The 17,435-nt window shown below is 40.5% G+C and overlaps 1 protein-coding gene across 3 annotated transcripts in view; it reads right to left on the minus strand.

Annotated features, from left to right (window-relative positions):
- Positions 1 to 17,435, minus strand: part of LOC100561468 (protein SSUH2 homolog) — a 45,937-nt gene extending 28,502 nt beyond the window's left edge. Inside the window, exons 1-2 of one of the 3 annotated variants that reach the window (XM_062969750.1) lie at positions 15,872 to 17,435; positions 6,129 to 6,184 (exon numbers count right to left, since the gene is read on the minus strand). In XM_062969750.1, coding sequence (XP_062825820.1) covers positions 6,129 to 6,184; positions 15,872 to 15,894 — 79 coding nt within the window. In that variant the 5' untranslated portion in view covers positions 15,895 to 17,435. Of the gene's footprint in view, positions 1 to 1,794; positions 2,012 to 6,128; positions 6,185 to 15,871 lie in introns of those variants that run through there. The other 2 variants (XM_062969749.1, XM_008119723.3) reach the window with 2 other exon arrangements.

Consider the following 17,435-nt stretch of genomic DNA (forward strand, 5'->3'; position numbering starts at 1 on the left):
TAAAGGTTAACTTTAAGCCCATTAGAAAATCTCTTTTGCTGTCCACCAACATTCCATTTTCCATTCTTGAGCTGAGAGTAAAATAAATGCTTCAGGAGACAGTGATCAGGCATTTGGACAACATGGCCAATCCAGCGAAGTTGATTGTGGAGGATCATAGCTTCAATGTTTCTTCTGGAATTATGATGTTTGTCTACCTATCTTCCCAAGAGATTAGCAGGAGTTTTTGAAGACAATACTGATACAATCATTCCAGAAGTTGAGAGTGACATTTGCAAATGGTCCATGTTTCGCAGGTGTACAATAGAATTAGAAGGACAATAGTTTTATAAACAAGCATCTCGGTATCCCTACGAATGTCCCAATCCTCACTCTTTGCTTCATTTGATACAAACGGTGGTGTGTTTCAATATCGATGTCAACTTTTGTGGAAAGGTGGCTACCAAGGTAACTCTTACAGCTTGGTGCCCATTGACCATAAAAAGCTTCAGAAGATCTCAGGTGGCGATGTCATTTGTGTTAGTAGATTGAGAATAATGAAATTACCCCCAGCTCCAACTCCCGTTCCCTGGCCAATTGCAGAGTCAGCCAACACATATCAAGGGATGTATATGTAGCCATAATCTTTCACATGATCTGACCTTTTTCTGCCTCTTGATTTCATCCTCCCCCACAGCATCTTTTTGATGCTGGATTTTTCTCTTAAAGCATATTAGTGGATGGGGAAGGAGATGTGGGGGTGCCTTAGAAGTCTGGGGTATGCTCCTTCAATCAGAACCACTACTTCATCCTCACAGAGGCTGAGTACTATCCAGACCAGACTCTACAGAGTTTCCACGACCAGACAGTATCTGTTGTTTGTTGGGGTCCTATCAATGCTAGCTAACATAATACAATTTAAAAACTGTTAACATGATAATATCAGTATTAAAGGAGGAAAAATCAGTAAGGACAAGAATTGTAAATAGCTCACAATCTTCTAGGAATAATCAATTGGGTCTGGCATACCAAAAGCATGTTGAAATAAGCACGTTAATAGCAAAAGGCCATTAGAAATATATTTTCTGGAATCTGGATCAAAGAAAGATCCCTTAAAGGTAGCCCCATATAGAGTTATTGCAGAAAGTGGTACCAGCCTAAACTGGGGAAAAATCGCCATTGTTATAGCTACAAGTTGGTCCCAAGAATAACCCAAATGGCAAATCCCTTTCTTTAGGTGCCAGAAGTGCTACAGCATTTAAAAATAGGCTCAGTCTCTAGAGGTTGTCTCTTCTCCAACCAGGGATATCTCTTTCTTGTCTGAATTAAGTCTCCTTTTATTAGCCCTCATCCAGCTAAACAGTGATTCATGACATAAGTAGCATCTTTGGTATTAATTGAAGAAATACAGCGACAGCAGCTTCATTTCTACATTTCTGTGAAGTTCTAAAAGTACAAAAGAGAAGAAGAAAGGCAAGAGGATATTGTATGTATTTACGTAATCTGGATCATCTGGTGCACCAGTTAGCCCACCCAGTCACAAAAAAATACTTCTTTAAGAATTATGAACCAGCCATTATGGTTAGAAAAAATGCTGTGTTGTTATCAGTACTGTAGTTCTCTTGGACCGGTGTTGGGCATTTTCTTACTCATAACCAAGACTTAGACTTGATCTGTTCTGTGTCTTTCACGTTTGTGAGCATTTGCCAACAACACCCCAAAACAAGTAAAATGTAGATTGGTCACAGATGGAGCTGCTGAATTTAGCTTTAAACAATTCAAAGTTGTTTGAATTTAAGCTCTCTTCTCACATACCTCGCATGCCTGTTAAGTTCCAGCTGCCTCTTGAATACTCTGTTCCATGTATGGAAGATTCCTGAAATACTCCAGTTGCAAAGGACTTTAGCGTATGAGCTCAGAGAGTACCAGTCAATCAGTCTGTTGTTACCATAATCAAAATGATTTTTACTGGTTTGAGGATGTGTAAATATTTGAACGTAACTCCACCTCCCTTTAAACATCTCTGTGAGGTACACCACCTGATTCACAGGAATGTGTTAGGGGAACTTTCTGAAGGGGAACCAATGAAGTATGCAAAGTTTCACAACTCACATTGTTCTTGCATGAAAGGATGTGGCTGAGCAAGATGAAGAAACATGCAGCTCTGTGTGTGACCTTTTGTTACTTATGCATGACAGATGGGTTGGGTGTTTACTCTGAAGATATCATACTTTAAGTTATCTGCTCCATTGCAAGAAGGGGTTCTCTTGATTTGAATTCCTACTAGAAGGGGGCATGGCTTGGGAAGTACCAGCTGTTAAATTAAAAAATGATGGGAAATTGTGGCTTTCTGTTAGGAGAATATGCCCCTTTGAACACACCCCAATGTTTGGGGGGAGTGAGGAAGCATTTGAAAACATCCACTTTCAATTTCACAGAAATGTTACATTTGAATTCAGGGAAAGGTGGTTTATTCTAGTTTTAACTGTAGTAAAGAAAAGTATCCTTACTGCTTTCGTAGGTTAATTAGGGACAAAAATATAAAAATATATAGTTGTAAATTGCTAATTAAAAAAATGAAACCTCTGTATCCATCAAGTAGCCTTGATCTTTTTTTGCAATGTATTTAATATAAAAATATCATGCACATACAAATATATGACTGGACTTCCACTCTGGGCTCCAAATAGGCTCTTGGCTATGAAAACTTACTGGGGGATTTTTATACTGCCTTTTTCCTGATATAAAAACCAAAAATGGCTATTTTATTAGGTTAAGAATGATACAATGGTTTTTCAAGGGGTCCCAACAATGGCTTGAACAAGGATCTCTATTTTAGCCCCACATCTTTGTAGTCAAGGACACCTTGGTACAGGAAATTACATCCTGTCGTTCATCTCCCTAAGGCAAGCCACCTGTTTCCAAAATTAACATTAAAGATTTGACATTATCCATATGATTAATGAAAATCAGTTGAAAAAATATTCTTCTTCTTGAGCTTTACAAATTTAGGTTTAGCCAAATGGGTTCTAAATAAATTCTAGCCAAATGATCCACATACACAAATATTGCTAGTATTTTTCTTTCAAGATGGCCCTTCCAGCAATACCGTGCTAGTCTTAAAATTTTTAATCCTCTGGATGTGGCTTTTTACTTTGTGATCTGCACTTCTTGGATTATAAAAAAATGTAATTAATAAGAAAGAACACATTGATTTTTAGGAAAAGTTGAGGTACAAGTAAGATGCATGAAGAATTCCAGTTTTCAGTTATACCAAGATTCCAAATAACCACTTAATTTACAACATTCTTTAATTTTGCCTCAGCTTCAGTTTGGTAAACAGAAAGTGGTTATGCCTAAGATTAGTAGCTGCTTATATCGACAAAGGGTTTCTTTGAGTCATACAGGAATTGTGTCATAATAAGACAGGGAAGGTAAGTTTAGGCCTATTGGTATTTTTAGACAAGCAATTCAGGTAAAACAGGGCTGCAGAGTGGTCCTATTTCTATGAATTGTATGAAACCTTGTGGCATAAATCTCTTCTCCTTTCTGCCCTCATTCCCCCATTGGTTTTACTTTACAGTCACCATTAAACGCAAGAGGATATTGCTTTGGTTTTGTTCTTTTGCAAAAAGTAGTGGTTTATGACCGTACATTGATGGCTATCATTGTTAACATAAAGTTATTAATTTAAATATCATATCACAGCAGTGTACATAAATATTTGGCAGTCAAATCAAATAAAAAACACAAAACTTAGACATTTATATCAACTTTTATTTAATAAATAGTTCTCTCAAATGATAATCAATAGCAAAGAAGTTAGTTGCTGGCACTATTTGTATTCTCATCCAAACTTTCCACAGAAAGACAAATAGAGGTCCCTGTTTTAAAAACAGGGATGAAAGAATATTGGAAAATATTTAAATGGGTGAAAATGATGTTCCTTGAGGGTCAGGAAATATGACAAGGACAATCCTAACCATAGGAGAATTTTCAATTTGAGACTTATTCTCTGCAGAATTCACACCGGATTTTTACACACAGAAAACAGCTTTCTTTTACAGTAGAGTCTCATTTATCCAACACTCGCTTATCCAATGTTCTGGATTATCCAACGCATTTTTGTAGTCAATGTTTTCAATACATTGTGATATTTTGGTGCTAAATTCGTAAAGAAAGTAATTGCTACACAGCATTACTGCATATTGAACTACTTTTTCTGTCAAATTTGTTGTATAACATGATGTTTTGGTGCTTAATTTGTAAAATCATAATCTAATTTGATGTTTAATAGGCTTTTCCTTAATCCCTCCTTATTATCCAACATATTCACTTATCCAACGTTCTGCTGGCCTGTTTATGTTGGATAAGTGAGACTCTACTGTATTTAAAATATTATAGTCCATACTGAAAATACTGTTTTGAAGAGAAAATCAAACATGGATTTTTTCCCCAAAAAAAGTCCAAACTGCAAATAGTCTCACAAAACTGTAGTTTCCTTGCATCAAGAAGATTTCTAAAATCACTAACTGCTTTCTTTGAGAAGAACATTAACTAAGCATTGCTGACCAATTAAAGATTTTCTCTGTGGTAAAATATTACATAGGCCCAAGACCTAGGAGAAAAGTTTAGATTTACAAAGTATGCAGAATTTTTTTTTTAAAGGATTTCATTCTGTGATTAGGGAAACAGAGTCAAGATTGGAAATCGAAGAACCTAGACAGGAAGGAGCAGTTCATATTCCAAAACATTTTCCTCCAACCATGGTTGAACTGCTCTTTCCATCTTGATTTTAAACAAGATTGCATTTGGGAATCTTGTAACATATACCAAAATGCTTTATATATAATAACCCCCAATTTCATGATGTGCTGGTGTGGGGATCCTAGACTTACCATGGAAATGCAAAACTGTGGATAATAACGAACCCTATTGAGATGAACAACTTCTAGCAGAAGTATACCACAGAATCACACTGGAGGACCTAGAAAATGCCTAGAGAGAATATCTTTCTAACATATCTAAAATCCTCCAGCGCATCTCTGTGACAAACATCTAGTGAAGGATATCATAGAATGGACTAGGAGATATAGAAAATGCCTAGATTGAGTATATTTTTCAGACATGAGTAAGTGAAACCACAGGTACTGATCCCACAGATAATGAGAATCGCTTAGGTCTACCTTTGATTAGTCTGGACAAATCAGGGTACTCAGTATAGAAGAAATTAGCTACAACGTATATGGGTTCCCTATGAGATCCAGTTCCCTATGAGATCCATTTGACTGTGCTATTTTTCTTATTTCTTAAGAAACTCAAAAAAAATTGAGGATGAAAACAGGATCAAAATCTTTACAGTCAAGCAACTGCTAATCTGAGATGATAAAGTCTCTGCCTAAGTGAAATGTTAAATCAAAGTCTGGTTAAACAATATTTTAAAACAAGGATGGGCAAGGTTTTCTTGCAGCCACTATTGTTATTCCCAGGAACCTTCAAAGGTTATATTTTGTTTTTTAAAAAACTTTTTAAATAGCCCAAAATAATCTCTAGGTGACGTGAAATGAATTTTCACCCTATTTGAAGTCTCTCTCCATCTTTGAGACTCCCAGGGGGTTAAAACAAAATTTTGTTAAAATTTTCAAAAACAATTTTTTGCCTCCAAATGCTCTTTAAGGGCACATGTCCCATTGTTGGGAGGCATTTTGTTTTTTGCAAGAACAGGTGTGTGGTCTCCTGTAGTCTCCTGCAAGGCTATTGTGCCTACCTTTGACCTCTGCAATTTCACACCTGTTGTAAATATTGTAATTACCTTTCTTTTGTTTACATAATTAATGTGTCATTGTGTCTTGTGTTTGATAGAAATATTGTTTGACATTCTATTTTCATCCCCTTCTTCCTTCGCCCAGGAAGAACCACATCAACATTAACTATTCAGTTGTCAATTACATGCTTCACAAAATGAAGTCCAGCTGTGTTCCTATTGAAGTCAATGTGTACATAACGATAGCTCCCTATTGTTTCCTCTCTCATTTGTCACAAACAACCCAACAGACTGAATTCTCTGGCCCTTAGCTAATTGTACTTGAAAACACTTAAAGATCTTATCACAGCCTAAGGCTATCTAAAATACCATGTTGTTGTCATACCTTGTGCAATCCTTGGGGAGAGATCATCGCTTCTGTAATTTGCAATGCTTTTATCTCTGATGGGAAAAAACAAACAAAGAGCACCATTAAGCCTTTTTTTAAAAAATGATGCCCGTGATAATTCCATGCAGCTATTTGGTGCTCACTGAGGTGAAAAGGTGAAGCCATCAAAGTATGGGTTGGACCAGACAGACAATGTGCTTTGGGATATTCCTGTCTTGTGACTGTCAGAGTTATACGTCTCAGATGCACAGATAAGAAGAGATGGGATTTTCCACAGTTAAAATGAGCACATATACCTATGCAGCTGGACATAACTGGGAAAGGGAAGGAAGAGACTGGAATTTCCCATGATGTAATTTGCAACATTTATTTATTTATTTATTTAATAGCCACCTTTTGCCCAACATATTGTTCAAGACAGCTTACCATTTAGATAATTTAAAAATGTAATGCAAAAATTGAATACTAAAAATGTAATACTAAATTAAAACATGAACAAAACTATCCCATTAAAACTACGAATTTTAAACAATTTAAAAGCATTTAAAACATAACAAGAATAAAGATACCACACATGCCCAATAAAAAAAGCCTTGTGCAAGAGGCAATTAATAGCCCAAAGTGAAGATCTTAACTGGCCAACAAAAGAGCAGGGAGTAGGAAATAAGTTGAGGACTACAGGGGAAAGGAGAAAGAGCAGATTAGCCATTTAAAAAAGCCATTATACAAAGTGGAGCAGAGCATTAATCAGGACTGTATCTGCAGAACTGGAATAGTTGGGGGCAGATATGAAATATACCTGTGACAATAGTAAAAGCAACCTCTGCCCAGGGGGCTGTTCACATGTACACCAAACCCTAGATTCCCGGTGCATGAATCAATATTTTGCCTCTCTCGTCAACTTTAGCCTGTCAGTGATACAAAACGTTGTTCAGTAACATCTGAATGACTCTCCAACTCTGCTATATGTATTGATGGATAACGGTGTGGGTGTGGGTGTGCATGTGGGAGACAAGATGAATACTGATTTTTTTTCTTCATATGTACTGTCAGAATTGCTGAATATTGCTGTGAATGGAGGCGACCCCGGCAGTGCCTGCTCAGGGTGGGAGGAGACCTGTCACCCCATGCCCCACATCATTCCAGCTTCCCCCTTACCTCATAACATGGGGGGAAGCCTCTTTACATCAACTCAACCCATCTTTCCCAATGGAAAGGCCACCCATCATGCACCACCAGTGAATCTTCAGCGGCAACAGGGGTTTGTGCCAGTTTCTCTGTGGAGCCACCACAGAAGTACTTTTCCGGGGTATGATGGGAGCCACTTAGCTCCTTGGCAAAACGACCCCCCCCCCCCCCGCCCCGACATCAAATTTGGGCCCATGTGAAGAGGTCCTTAGAGATAGGTTAACTTTGCACAAATCTTGAACAAGTTACCCTTTCAGCTACATCTCTAATAGCTGTCCAGTCTACACACCAACTGGTCAGTAACACTGGACGATTCTTAGAATTATTATCTTTGCAAGTAATTTTTCTCTACTGTAATCCTCCCTTAAACCAAAGAAGAGCAAAGCTGATTGAGGGACAATACAGCAGATGATATCTCACACATAGCTCTATGCCACAATACCTTGCCTCAGTGCTGTCCCTAAGATTGATGTTGCCTAGTGACAACTCATGGTGTCACCCCCTTGGATCTCTTCTCCTACCAAACCATATATCACAATATTATAGCTAAAATACCAGAAAATTTGACAAAATCGCCAACTGTAAAAGAAATTTCAGCAATAACAACAATTATTTATTTATTTATTTATTTATTTACAGTATTTATATTCTACCCTTCTCACCCCGAAGGGGACTCAGGGCAGATCACATCACACACATAAGGCAAACATTCAATGCCTTAACATAGAACAAAGACAGAGACAAACGCAGCTCCGAGATGGCCTCGAACTCATGACCTCTTGGTCAGAGTGATTTGTTGCAGCTGACTGCTTTATCAGCCTGTGCCACAGCCCGGGCCTATAATGCTTATACTGTGTGCAAATGAAACCACGTTATTCAAACTTTCATTGTAGTTGGGTTATAATGACAGTTCAGATCAAAGCACATGTTTATTATAAGGTTCAAAAATTAAATTAGCTGAGTGTTAATCTTGTGGGAACAGACATGCATTACATGTATGTGGCCAGTCCAGCAGAGTTGATGGCATAGGAGCATCGCCTCAGTGCTGGTGGTCTTTGCTTCTTCCAGCATGCTGACATTTGTCCGCCTCTCTTCCCAAGAGATTTGCAGGATTTTTCAGAGGCAACACTAATGGAATCATTCCAGAAGTTGAGTGTGACGTCTGTAGACAGTCCACGTTACACAGTCGTATAACAGAGTTGGGAGGACAATATCTTTATAAACAAGCATCTTGGTATCCCTATGGATGTCCCGATCCTCAAACACTCTCTGCTTCATTTGGAAAAATGCTGTACTCACAGATCAGACGGTGTTGAATTTCAGTGTCAATTTTGACTTTTGTGGAGAGGTGGTTGCCAAGGTAACGGAAACATTTCCAGGAGGACATTTTTGCTCCCTGGCTTCAGGTAGGATTTGGCTAAGATTTGGCTAAGATTTTAAACTGAGTTTGGGCTTGGCTCCTGTGGTCAAAGTCTAACTGTTGTGTGACTGTTGTGTTGAAAGAGAGCCAGGTACTTAAGTTGATTGACAGCAGGCATTGTCCCCTGTTAATTGAGTTTCTGGGAAAGCTTTATTTGCCAGTGTGAGTTTCTGCCAGAGCCTGATCCCAGAAGGGCAGTTGGTTCTCGCAGAAGCAGAGGAAGCAGGAGGACATTTTTGCTCCCTGGCTTCAGGTAGGATTTGGCTAAGATTTGGCTAAGATTTTAAACTGAGTTTGGGCTTGGCTCCTGTGGTCAAAGTCTAACTGTTGTGTGACTGTTGTGTTGAAAGAGAGCCAGGTACTTAAGTTGATTGACAGCAGGCATTGTCCCCTGTTAATTGAGTTTCTGGGAAAGCTTTATTTGCCAGTGTCGCGCGCGCGAAAAGGCACCTTTACTAACTATCCTTTGCAGTACATACAGGAAACAAAGCAACATAAACAAATACACAAAGACGTGGTTTGTTGCAGTCTGCACATAAAGTGCGTGCATATTACTTAACTGTACAAAGATCCCACTTGGCCACCACGCTCACCAAGAGATGCAACAAAAGCAAAACATTCCCATCACATGCACCAGCTGTGGCATGTTCCGCTTTTTCACACAAAAACTAGACAACTACATCTGCTCCAAATGCAAACAGATGACTCTGATGGAGCAGAGGATCCAACAGCTCGAGCACCGTATTAAGACCCTTAAGGACATTCAGGCACTCGAGCTCTTCTTGGACACTGCACAACACGCTGCTGTAGATCAGCAGCCTTCATCACACCAACACCACCAAGACCATGATCAGGAACCTTATGGGGAGATCAACTCAAAGGTAGACAACCCTCAGGCTTGGAAGGAGGTCACCCATAGAAGGAGACGCAGGACCAGGCAGCCTCCACAGAACTCCTCTGCTCAGCTGCATTTACACAACAGATTTGAAATTCTTACATCATTAACATACAATCAGGAAACACATCTTGTGGAGGACCACAGTTTCTTAGATACCACTCAGTGGACCATCCTGGATCAATGCGCAGGGGATAGCCCTGACGGGGACAGTGCATCACCACAGTCACACTTATGTAATCATGCAAATGCTCCACCCCCAATCATAGACCAGGAGCAACAGGAACATCCTTGGGAGAGTAATGGGCTCTCGGATGTATCTCAATGGATTGTCATTGATGAATGCACTGGGGATGTTGAGGAGGAGGACAACACTTTACACCTACATGATTCACTTCAACAGGAACACTCTTCAGGGGACATACACACTGTCTTGCACAAAAGGGACCCTGTCAATCCTCAAAGGAAACAGGTCTTGGTAGTAGGTGACTCCCTCCTTAGAGGAACGGAAGCCATCATTTCCAGACCGGATGGGATGGCTCGAGAAACATGCTGCCTCCCGGGGGCAAAAATACACCATATCACTCAGAGGCTCAGCAGGCTCCTAAAGCCCCATCACCCTCCCCACCTTATGTTGATTCATGTAGGTACCAATGACACCGCTAGGCATACTTTTCAAAAGATCACAAATGATTTTCGAGCTCTGGGAACAAAGCTAAAACTGTATAATGTACATGTGATCTTTTCATCCCTCCTCCCCGTTGTAGGACATGGCTCTACAAGGGCCGGAAAAATAGTACAGGTCAATAACTGGCTCAGAAAATGGTGTCAAGAGGAGCATTTTGGCTTCCTTGACCATGGTCTACTCTTCCAAGAGGATGGACTACTGGCAAGCGATGGGGTGCATCTCACACAAGTAGGAAAACATCTTTTTGCACACAGACTCACAAACCTCATCAGGCGCACTTTAAACTAAATCCACTGGGGGAGGGGAACAACAGCCTGGCGAACACTATATTACCCACGACCACAGGGAACCGCCGTAAGGCTAAACGGAGGGCTGCACAAACACAGCAAGGACCAAGTACAGAGAGCACAATAATCCCAAATAAACAGTTCGAGGGGAGGTCACAGGGGCTTACATGTCTTTACACTAATGCTCAGAGCATGGGAAATAAGCAAGACGAACTCCAACTCCTAGCACAGCACCACACATACGATGTCATAGGCATCACTGAAACCTGGTGGGATGACTCCCATCACTGGAATTTAACCATTGAGGGCTATAACCTCTTTCACAGAAATAGAACAAAGGGGAGAGGAGGGGGAGTAGCTTTATATGTCAAAAACAGTTACGTTGCAGAAGAAATGCAAGACTGTAATCCGGGAAACCAGCTTGAAAGCATCTGGATAAGAATCAAGGGAACCGGGACTCAAAAAGATCTTGTCGTGGGTGTCTACTACAGACCTCCGAGTCAGGATGAAGGACTTGATGAAGCCTTCTGTCAACAGCTGACCAAACAGGCACAAAGAAGAGATATAGTAGTCATGGGCGATTTCAATTATCCCGATATCTGCTGGAAAACAAACTCAGCCAAGAGTACAAAGTCCAACAAATTCCTCACTTGCCTTGCAGATAATTTTATGGTCCAGAAGGTAGAAGAGGCAACAAGGGGATCAGCAACTCTTGATCTAATCTTAACAAATGTGGAAGACCTGATCAATACAGTTGAAGTGGTTGGATCCTTAGGGGCAAGTGACCATGTGCTCCTGCAGTTTGCAATACAAAGGAATGCTGAAACTAAGACAAGTCAAACACGCATTCTGGACTTTAAGAGAGCTGACTTCCAAAAAATGAAGGAATTACTGAGCGGCATTCCATGGACGCCGATATTAAAAAACAAGGGAGTTAAGGATGGATGGGAGTTTTTCAAAAGTGAAATACTCAAGGCGCAAATGCAAACAGTGCCAACAAAGAAGAAAAATAAGACAAGTGCAAAGAAGCCAGAATGGATGTCCAAAGAACTTCTAACTGAGCTAAAGCTCAAAAGTGACATGCACAAGAAGTGGAAAAGGGGAGAAATCACCAAAGAAGAATTCAAACGTATAGCCAACTCCTGTAGGGAAAAGGTTCGCAAGGCTAAAGCGCAAAATGAGCTCAGGCTTGCCAGGGACATAAAAAACAACAAAAAAGGTTTTTTTGCTTATGTTGGTAGAAAAAGGAAGAAAAAGGAGGCGATAGGGCCACTGCAAGGAGTAGATGGGGTGATGGTGACAGGGGATAGGGAAAAGGCAGAACTGCTTAATGCCTTCTTTGCCTCGGTCTTCTCACAAAAAGAAAGCCATCTTCAACCTCAGCAACATGGAATGGACGAAGGATTGGGGGAAATCCAACCCCAAATAGGGAAACAAGTTGTCCAGGAACACCTGGCCACTCTAAACGAATTCAAGTCCCCAGGGCCAGATCAGCTACATCCAAGAGTATTGAAGGAACTAGCGGAAGTTATTTCAGAACCACTGGCAATCATCTTCGAGAGTTCTTGGAGAACAGGAGAAGTCCCAGCAGATTGGAGGAGGGCGAATGTGGTCCCTATCTTCAAGAAGGGAAAAAAGAACGACCCAAACAATTACCGTCCGGTCAGCCTCACATCAATACCAGGCAAGATTCTGGAAAAGATCATTAAGGAAGTGGTCTGCAAACACTTAGAAACAAATGCGGTCATTGCTAATAGTCAACACGGATTTACCAAAACCAAGTCATGCCAGACTAATCTGATCTCTTTTTTCGATAGAGTTACGAGTTGGGTCGATACAGGGAATGCCGTGGATGTAGCATATCTAGATTTCAGTAAGGCCTTCGACAAAGTCCCCCACGACCTTCTGGCAAACAAACTAGTAAAATGTGGGCTAGACAAAACTACGGTTAGGTGGATCTGTAATTGGCTAAGCGAACGAACCCAAAGGGTGCTCACCAATGCGTCGTCTTCATCATGGAAAGAAGTGACAAGTGGAGTGCCGCAGGGCTCCGTCCTGGGCCCGGTTCTGTTCAACATCTTTATTAACGACTTAGACGAAGGGTTAGAAGGCACGATCATCAAGTTTGCAGATGACACCAAACTCGGAGGGATAGCTAACACTCCAGAAGACAGGAGCAGAATTCAAAACGATCTTGACAGACTAGAGAGATGGGCCGAAACTAACAAAATGAAGTTCAACAGGGACAAATGCAAGATACTTCACTTCGGCAGAAAAAATGGAAATCAAAGATACAGAATGGGGGACGCCTGGCTTGACAGCAGTGTGTGCGAAAAAGATCTTGGAGTCCTCGTGGACAACAAGTTAAACATGAGCCTACAATGTGATGCGGCAGCTAAAAAAGCCAATGTGATTTTGGCCTGCATCAATAGGGGAATAACGTCTAGATCCAGGGAAGTCATGCTCCCCCTCTATTCTGCCTTGGTCAGACCACACCTGGAATACTGTGTCCAGTTTTGGGCACCGCAGATGAAGGGAGATGCTGACAAGCTGGAAAGCGTCCAGAGGAGGGCAACTAAAATGATTAAGGGTCTGGAGAACAAGCCCTATGAGGAGAGGCTTAAAGAGCTGGGCATGTTTAGCCTGCAGAAGAGAAGGCTGAGAGGAGACATGATAGCCATGTACAAATATGTGAGGGGAAGTCATAGGGAGGAGGGAGCAAGCTTATTTTCTGCTGCCCTGCAGACTAGGACACGGAACAATGGCTTCAAACTACAGGAAAGGAGATTCCACCTGAACATCAGGAAGAACTTCCTCACTGTGAGGGCTGTTCGGCAGTGGAACTCTCTCCCCCGGGCCGTGGTGGAGGCTCCTTCTTTGGAGGCTTTTAAGCAGAGGCTGGATGGCCATCTGTCGGGGGTGCTTTGAATGCGATTTCCTGCTTCTTAGCGGGGGGTTGGACTAGATGGCCCTTGAGGTCTCTTCCAACTCTACTATTCTATGATTCTATGATTCTATGTTTCACCATTAAGCTGTATTTCTGGCATTACAAAGGGATTGGCTGGTGACTGCTGGAAGAGCACTTTGTTTTTCTCAATGTTCAATGAGAGGCTGAGCTTCTCGTATGCTTTTGCAAAGGTGTTTAGAGTGGCCTTCTTCTGAATGTGCATAAACTACGTTATCATCGGCATATTGGAGTTCTATAACAGATGTTTTTGTGACCTTGGTTCTGGTTTTGAGTCTGCTGAGGTTAGATAGCTTGCCATCTGTCTGATAGATGATCTTGAGCTCTCTAGCTAGAGGTCAGCTTTGACCAGCTGTACTGTGGAATTTGAAGAGGCATGAATGGAGGTTGAAAGGGAGAAACATGCCAAGAGGAAGCCAGCCCTGACCACGATCGCCTTCTACCTGGAAACCAATGTCCTCACTGTGGAAGAACATGTGGGTCAAAAATAGGGCTCCAGAGTCACCTACGTATCCACTGCCAAGACACTGCACTTGGAAGGCCAACATACTCGAACAACAAGGGATCACCTAAGTAAGTAAGTAACTAGCAATACATGTAAACTGGACTAACAAAATGCTCTTGTAGCTATATATAACTGCGGGGATTTAAAAAATAAAACCCACAATTTTCTGCTGAAACACTGCACAAACATTTTTGACTGTCATTTTTGTGTCACCTCCTCCTCCAATACAGTCTGCACCTCCTGCACCCCCCGAGTGACTCCACTGCCATGCCTCCACTCCATGCCTCATAACATCTGCCTCCTGAGGTGGCCCCTACTGCAAGCCTAATAGTACAATAGTACAATCTAGCATGGTACAATTCAGAATCAAGCTTTAACACTTCTTATGGTGTGTTCGTAGTATCTTTATGTGTTGCAACTGATATTTTGAGATGACAAACCTTCACTTGCTTTTAAATTGAAAGACTGGAAGGCATACTCTTAAACTGAATATGAGAGTCAAAATGTTTATTGGAGCCCTGTGTGAACTGATGGATTTTAATTTTACTGCAGCGTTGTACAGTTGTTGGAGGAGCCATTGTCTCCCCCCCCTCCCCAGTTTCATCCATTCTTTCTCTTTCTCTCCCCTCATACCTTTTCCCTTTCCTTTCTCCTCTTTCCTTCTCTCCTTTTTATTTCTTCTCCCTTCCCTCTTTTCCTTCCTTTTCCTTTCCTTTCTTCCTTTTTTTCTCTTCCTTCCTTTCCTTCCCTTTCCCTTTCTCCCTTCTCCAGCTCTAAGAAGGCCTGCTTCATAATGTCTCCATGGCAACATGATTCTCTTTTTAACTCCTCTCTCCCTCCCTCCTCCCTCGCTCCCTCCCTCCCTCCCTTCCTTCCTTCCTCTCTCCTTCCTTCCTTTAGTTCCTCCCTCCTTTCTTCCTTCCTTCCTTCACTTCATACACATCACCTTTCTTTCCCAGTGACATCACAGAGGGCCACTTCACCTAGCAACAGCCAATCTGGTGACATGACAAAGGTCCACTGCATTGTCACCTAGCAACAGTCTTTGTGATACAGACAGATGGACAGACATAAAGACTTTGACTTTTATTTATATAGATGACATGCATAGTGATATCCTTCTTCTCCTCCTCTTTTAGAAAACAAAGAGGGCCTCCTTATCCAGGGATAAGATTTTTGTGAATAAGGAAAAAAGATACAATGCCAAAGCAGGACAAAAAGGCAGAAAATATAATAAATGCTTTCTTATGCGGGAACAAAACGAAATTATATAGTTAGTGACTATTATTCAGGTAGAGAGGGAAAAGAAGACCACATTTGAGATGCATAGATTGTTGCTGCATCCACATTTCAGAATTATAGCAGTTTGACACCAGGTTAACTACCGTGGCTCAGAGTTATAGGATTCTGAAATATGTGAGATACAGAATTTACTTTTTTATGTCAGAGAACTATGGTGCCACAACTAACTACAACTCCCATCATAGGATTCCATAGGATGGAGCCATGGAAATTAAAATAATGTCAAACTGCTATAATTATGTGGATCAAAGAAGTTATGGCAAAGAAGTTAAGTTTTCAATAACAACAATGACTATAGTGCCTTCAGGTTAGGAAAACTGCAGTGCCCATTTTCTCCACATTTTCATGATACTGATAAAACACATACTTTAAGATATTTGGGATTGCACTATTTCCAATAGACTTCTATGTCATATCTTTCCCACTTAAATGTCTGATGTAAATGAATGATAGTCACTAGTTTTCAAAATCATTTCAAATCACAACTCACCTAATAAGTACATCTTTTTCCATTGCTCTCAGTTGTCATTTCGCTTCGGGTTAAAACTTCCGAGCGGGCCTCACTAAATAAGGAAACGGGTATGTTTTAAAGACGCCTGGCCAAATTCCTCTACGATTACAAACTTGACTGAGCTGCAATGCTGTGAGTTTCCTTTACTCTGGAGGGTTTTTTCCTCTTTTGAAAAAAAAAGTTCTGTTATTCTTCAAACAGGATGTTGATTGTGTAACCAGAATTCCTCATTCTTATTGGAACATCAGTATATAATTAAATGGTCTTTCAGTAAATCATATGTTCGTATTTGTTCCAAGTATTCCTTTTTTAATGCACATTTTGGGTACACCCCCTAACATTACGAGGAATTGCATCACTGCTGGTAACATTTATTAAATAACATCCAGCATTTCAAAGATGAAAACTGGCACTTGTGTAGCCAAGCAATACCAAAGTGTGGTCAAGACAGCAAAGATTATGACATGTATTCTTTGATAAAATTGTTTTAAACAGCAATATTCACCTAATAATGCAAAACTATTTTTATTTTTAACAAATCTATGTAAACATATGCACATGCAACAGAAAACTGCCTATAAACAACAATAGTTTGGTATAAATAAATTACCTAGCCTCCAGTTATTTCTTAACTTTCAGAAGTCACAGCCATGAGACACAACAGCAAAGGAATATGGGAGAGCTAGTCCTCAACATTGGAAAACAGTTCCTCCTTCCTAGCATAAAAACTATTTAAAAGTTCCTCCTTTAACAAATTCTCCCTGAGTTCAGGCTGCCCTGCCAAAAACTTACAAAGTGATTTTTATGACTCACATGAGGATACAATAATCATGTTTACTATGAGAACTGTGAAAACCCCACTCATATATAAAGCACTAGCTTTGCCCGGCCACGCGTTGCTGTGGCTTATGGGAATCCTTTGTTGGCCAGGTGGAATAGCAGTGAATAGCCTTGCAGTCTCAAAGCCTGGCCGTTTTCTGGAGTAGCTTGAGCTGTTTGTTGTATGAACATAGAGGCATGGGGTTGTGCTACCAAGTTTAGTGTTTCTGGGATGTGTAGTTTTGTTTTGTCCTAGGCCGAAATTTCATTACCCTTTTATATATATAGATTAACATCATGTTTCACTTTTTGTTGTTTACTCTTTATTGCTGATGGAGGAGAACATTATGTTCTTGCCACTAGATGGCAATACAGTACTGTAGAATGGTTGAACAAATGTCTGCTCTTAAATTGACAAAAAAAAAACCCCATCACATTTGTCCAATTATTACATTGTCCTTTATCTAATCTCTGTGCATTAGACAAAGATAAAATGTAGTATATCACCTTCCTATCTTGCATTATCTAAATACCACACACTGAATTGAAGGAGAATTCCCATTGATTATTTATTAGGATTTAATTCATTTATAGGCCACTTTTCTCACCCCTGTGCACAGCATTATAAATGGATGGCTGTATTCTTTCAAAGATGTGATAGCTAAATTTTAATGCATATGGGCAGGCTGATTCTGTGTATTCTCCACTCCAGGGCTACTCAGTG

This window comes from Anolis carolinensis, chromosome 2 (genome assembly GCF_035594765.1).
Source record: "Anolis carolinensis isolate JA03-04 chromosome 2, rAnoCar3.1.pri, whole genome shotgun sequence".
Lineage (NCBI taxonomy): Eukaryota > Metazoa > Chordata > Lepidosauria > Squamata > Dactyloidae > Anolis > Anolis carolinensis.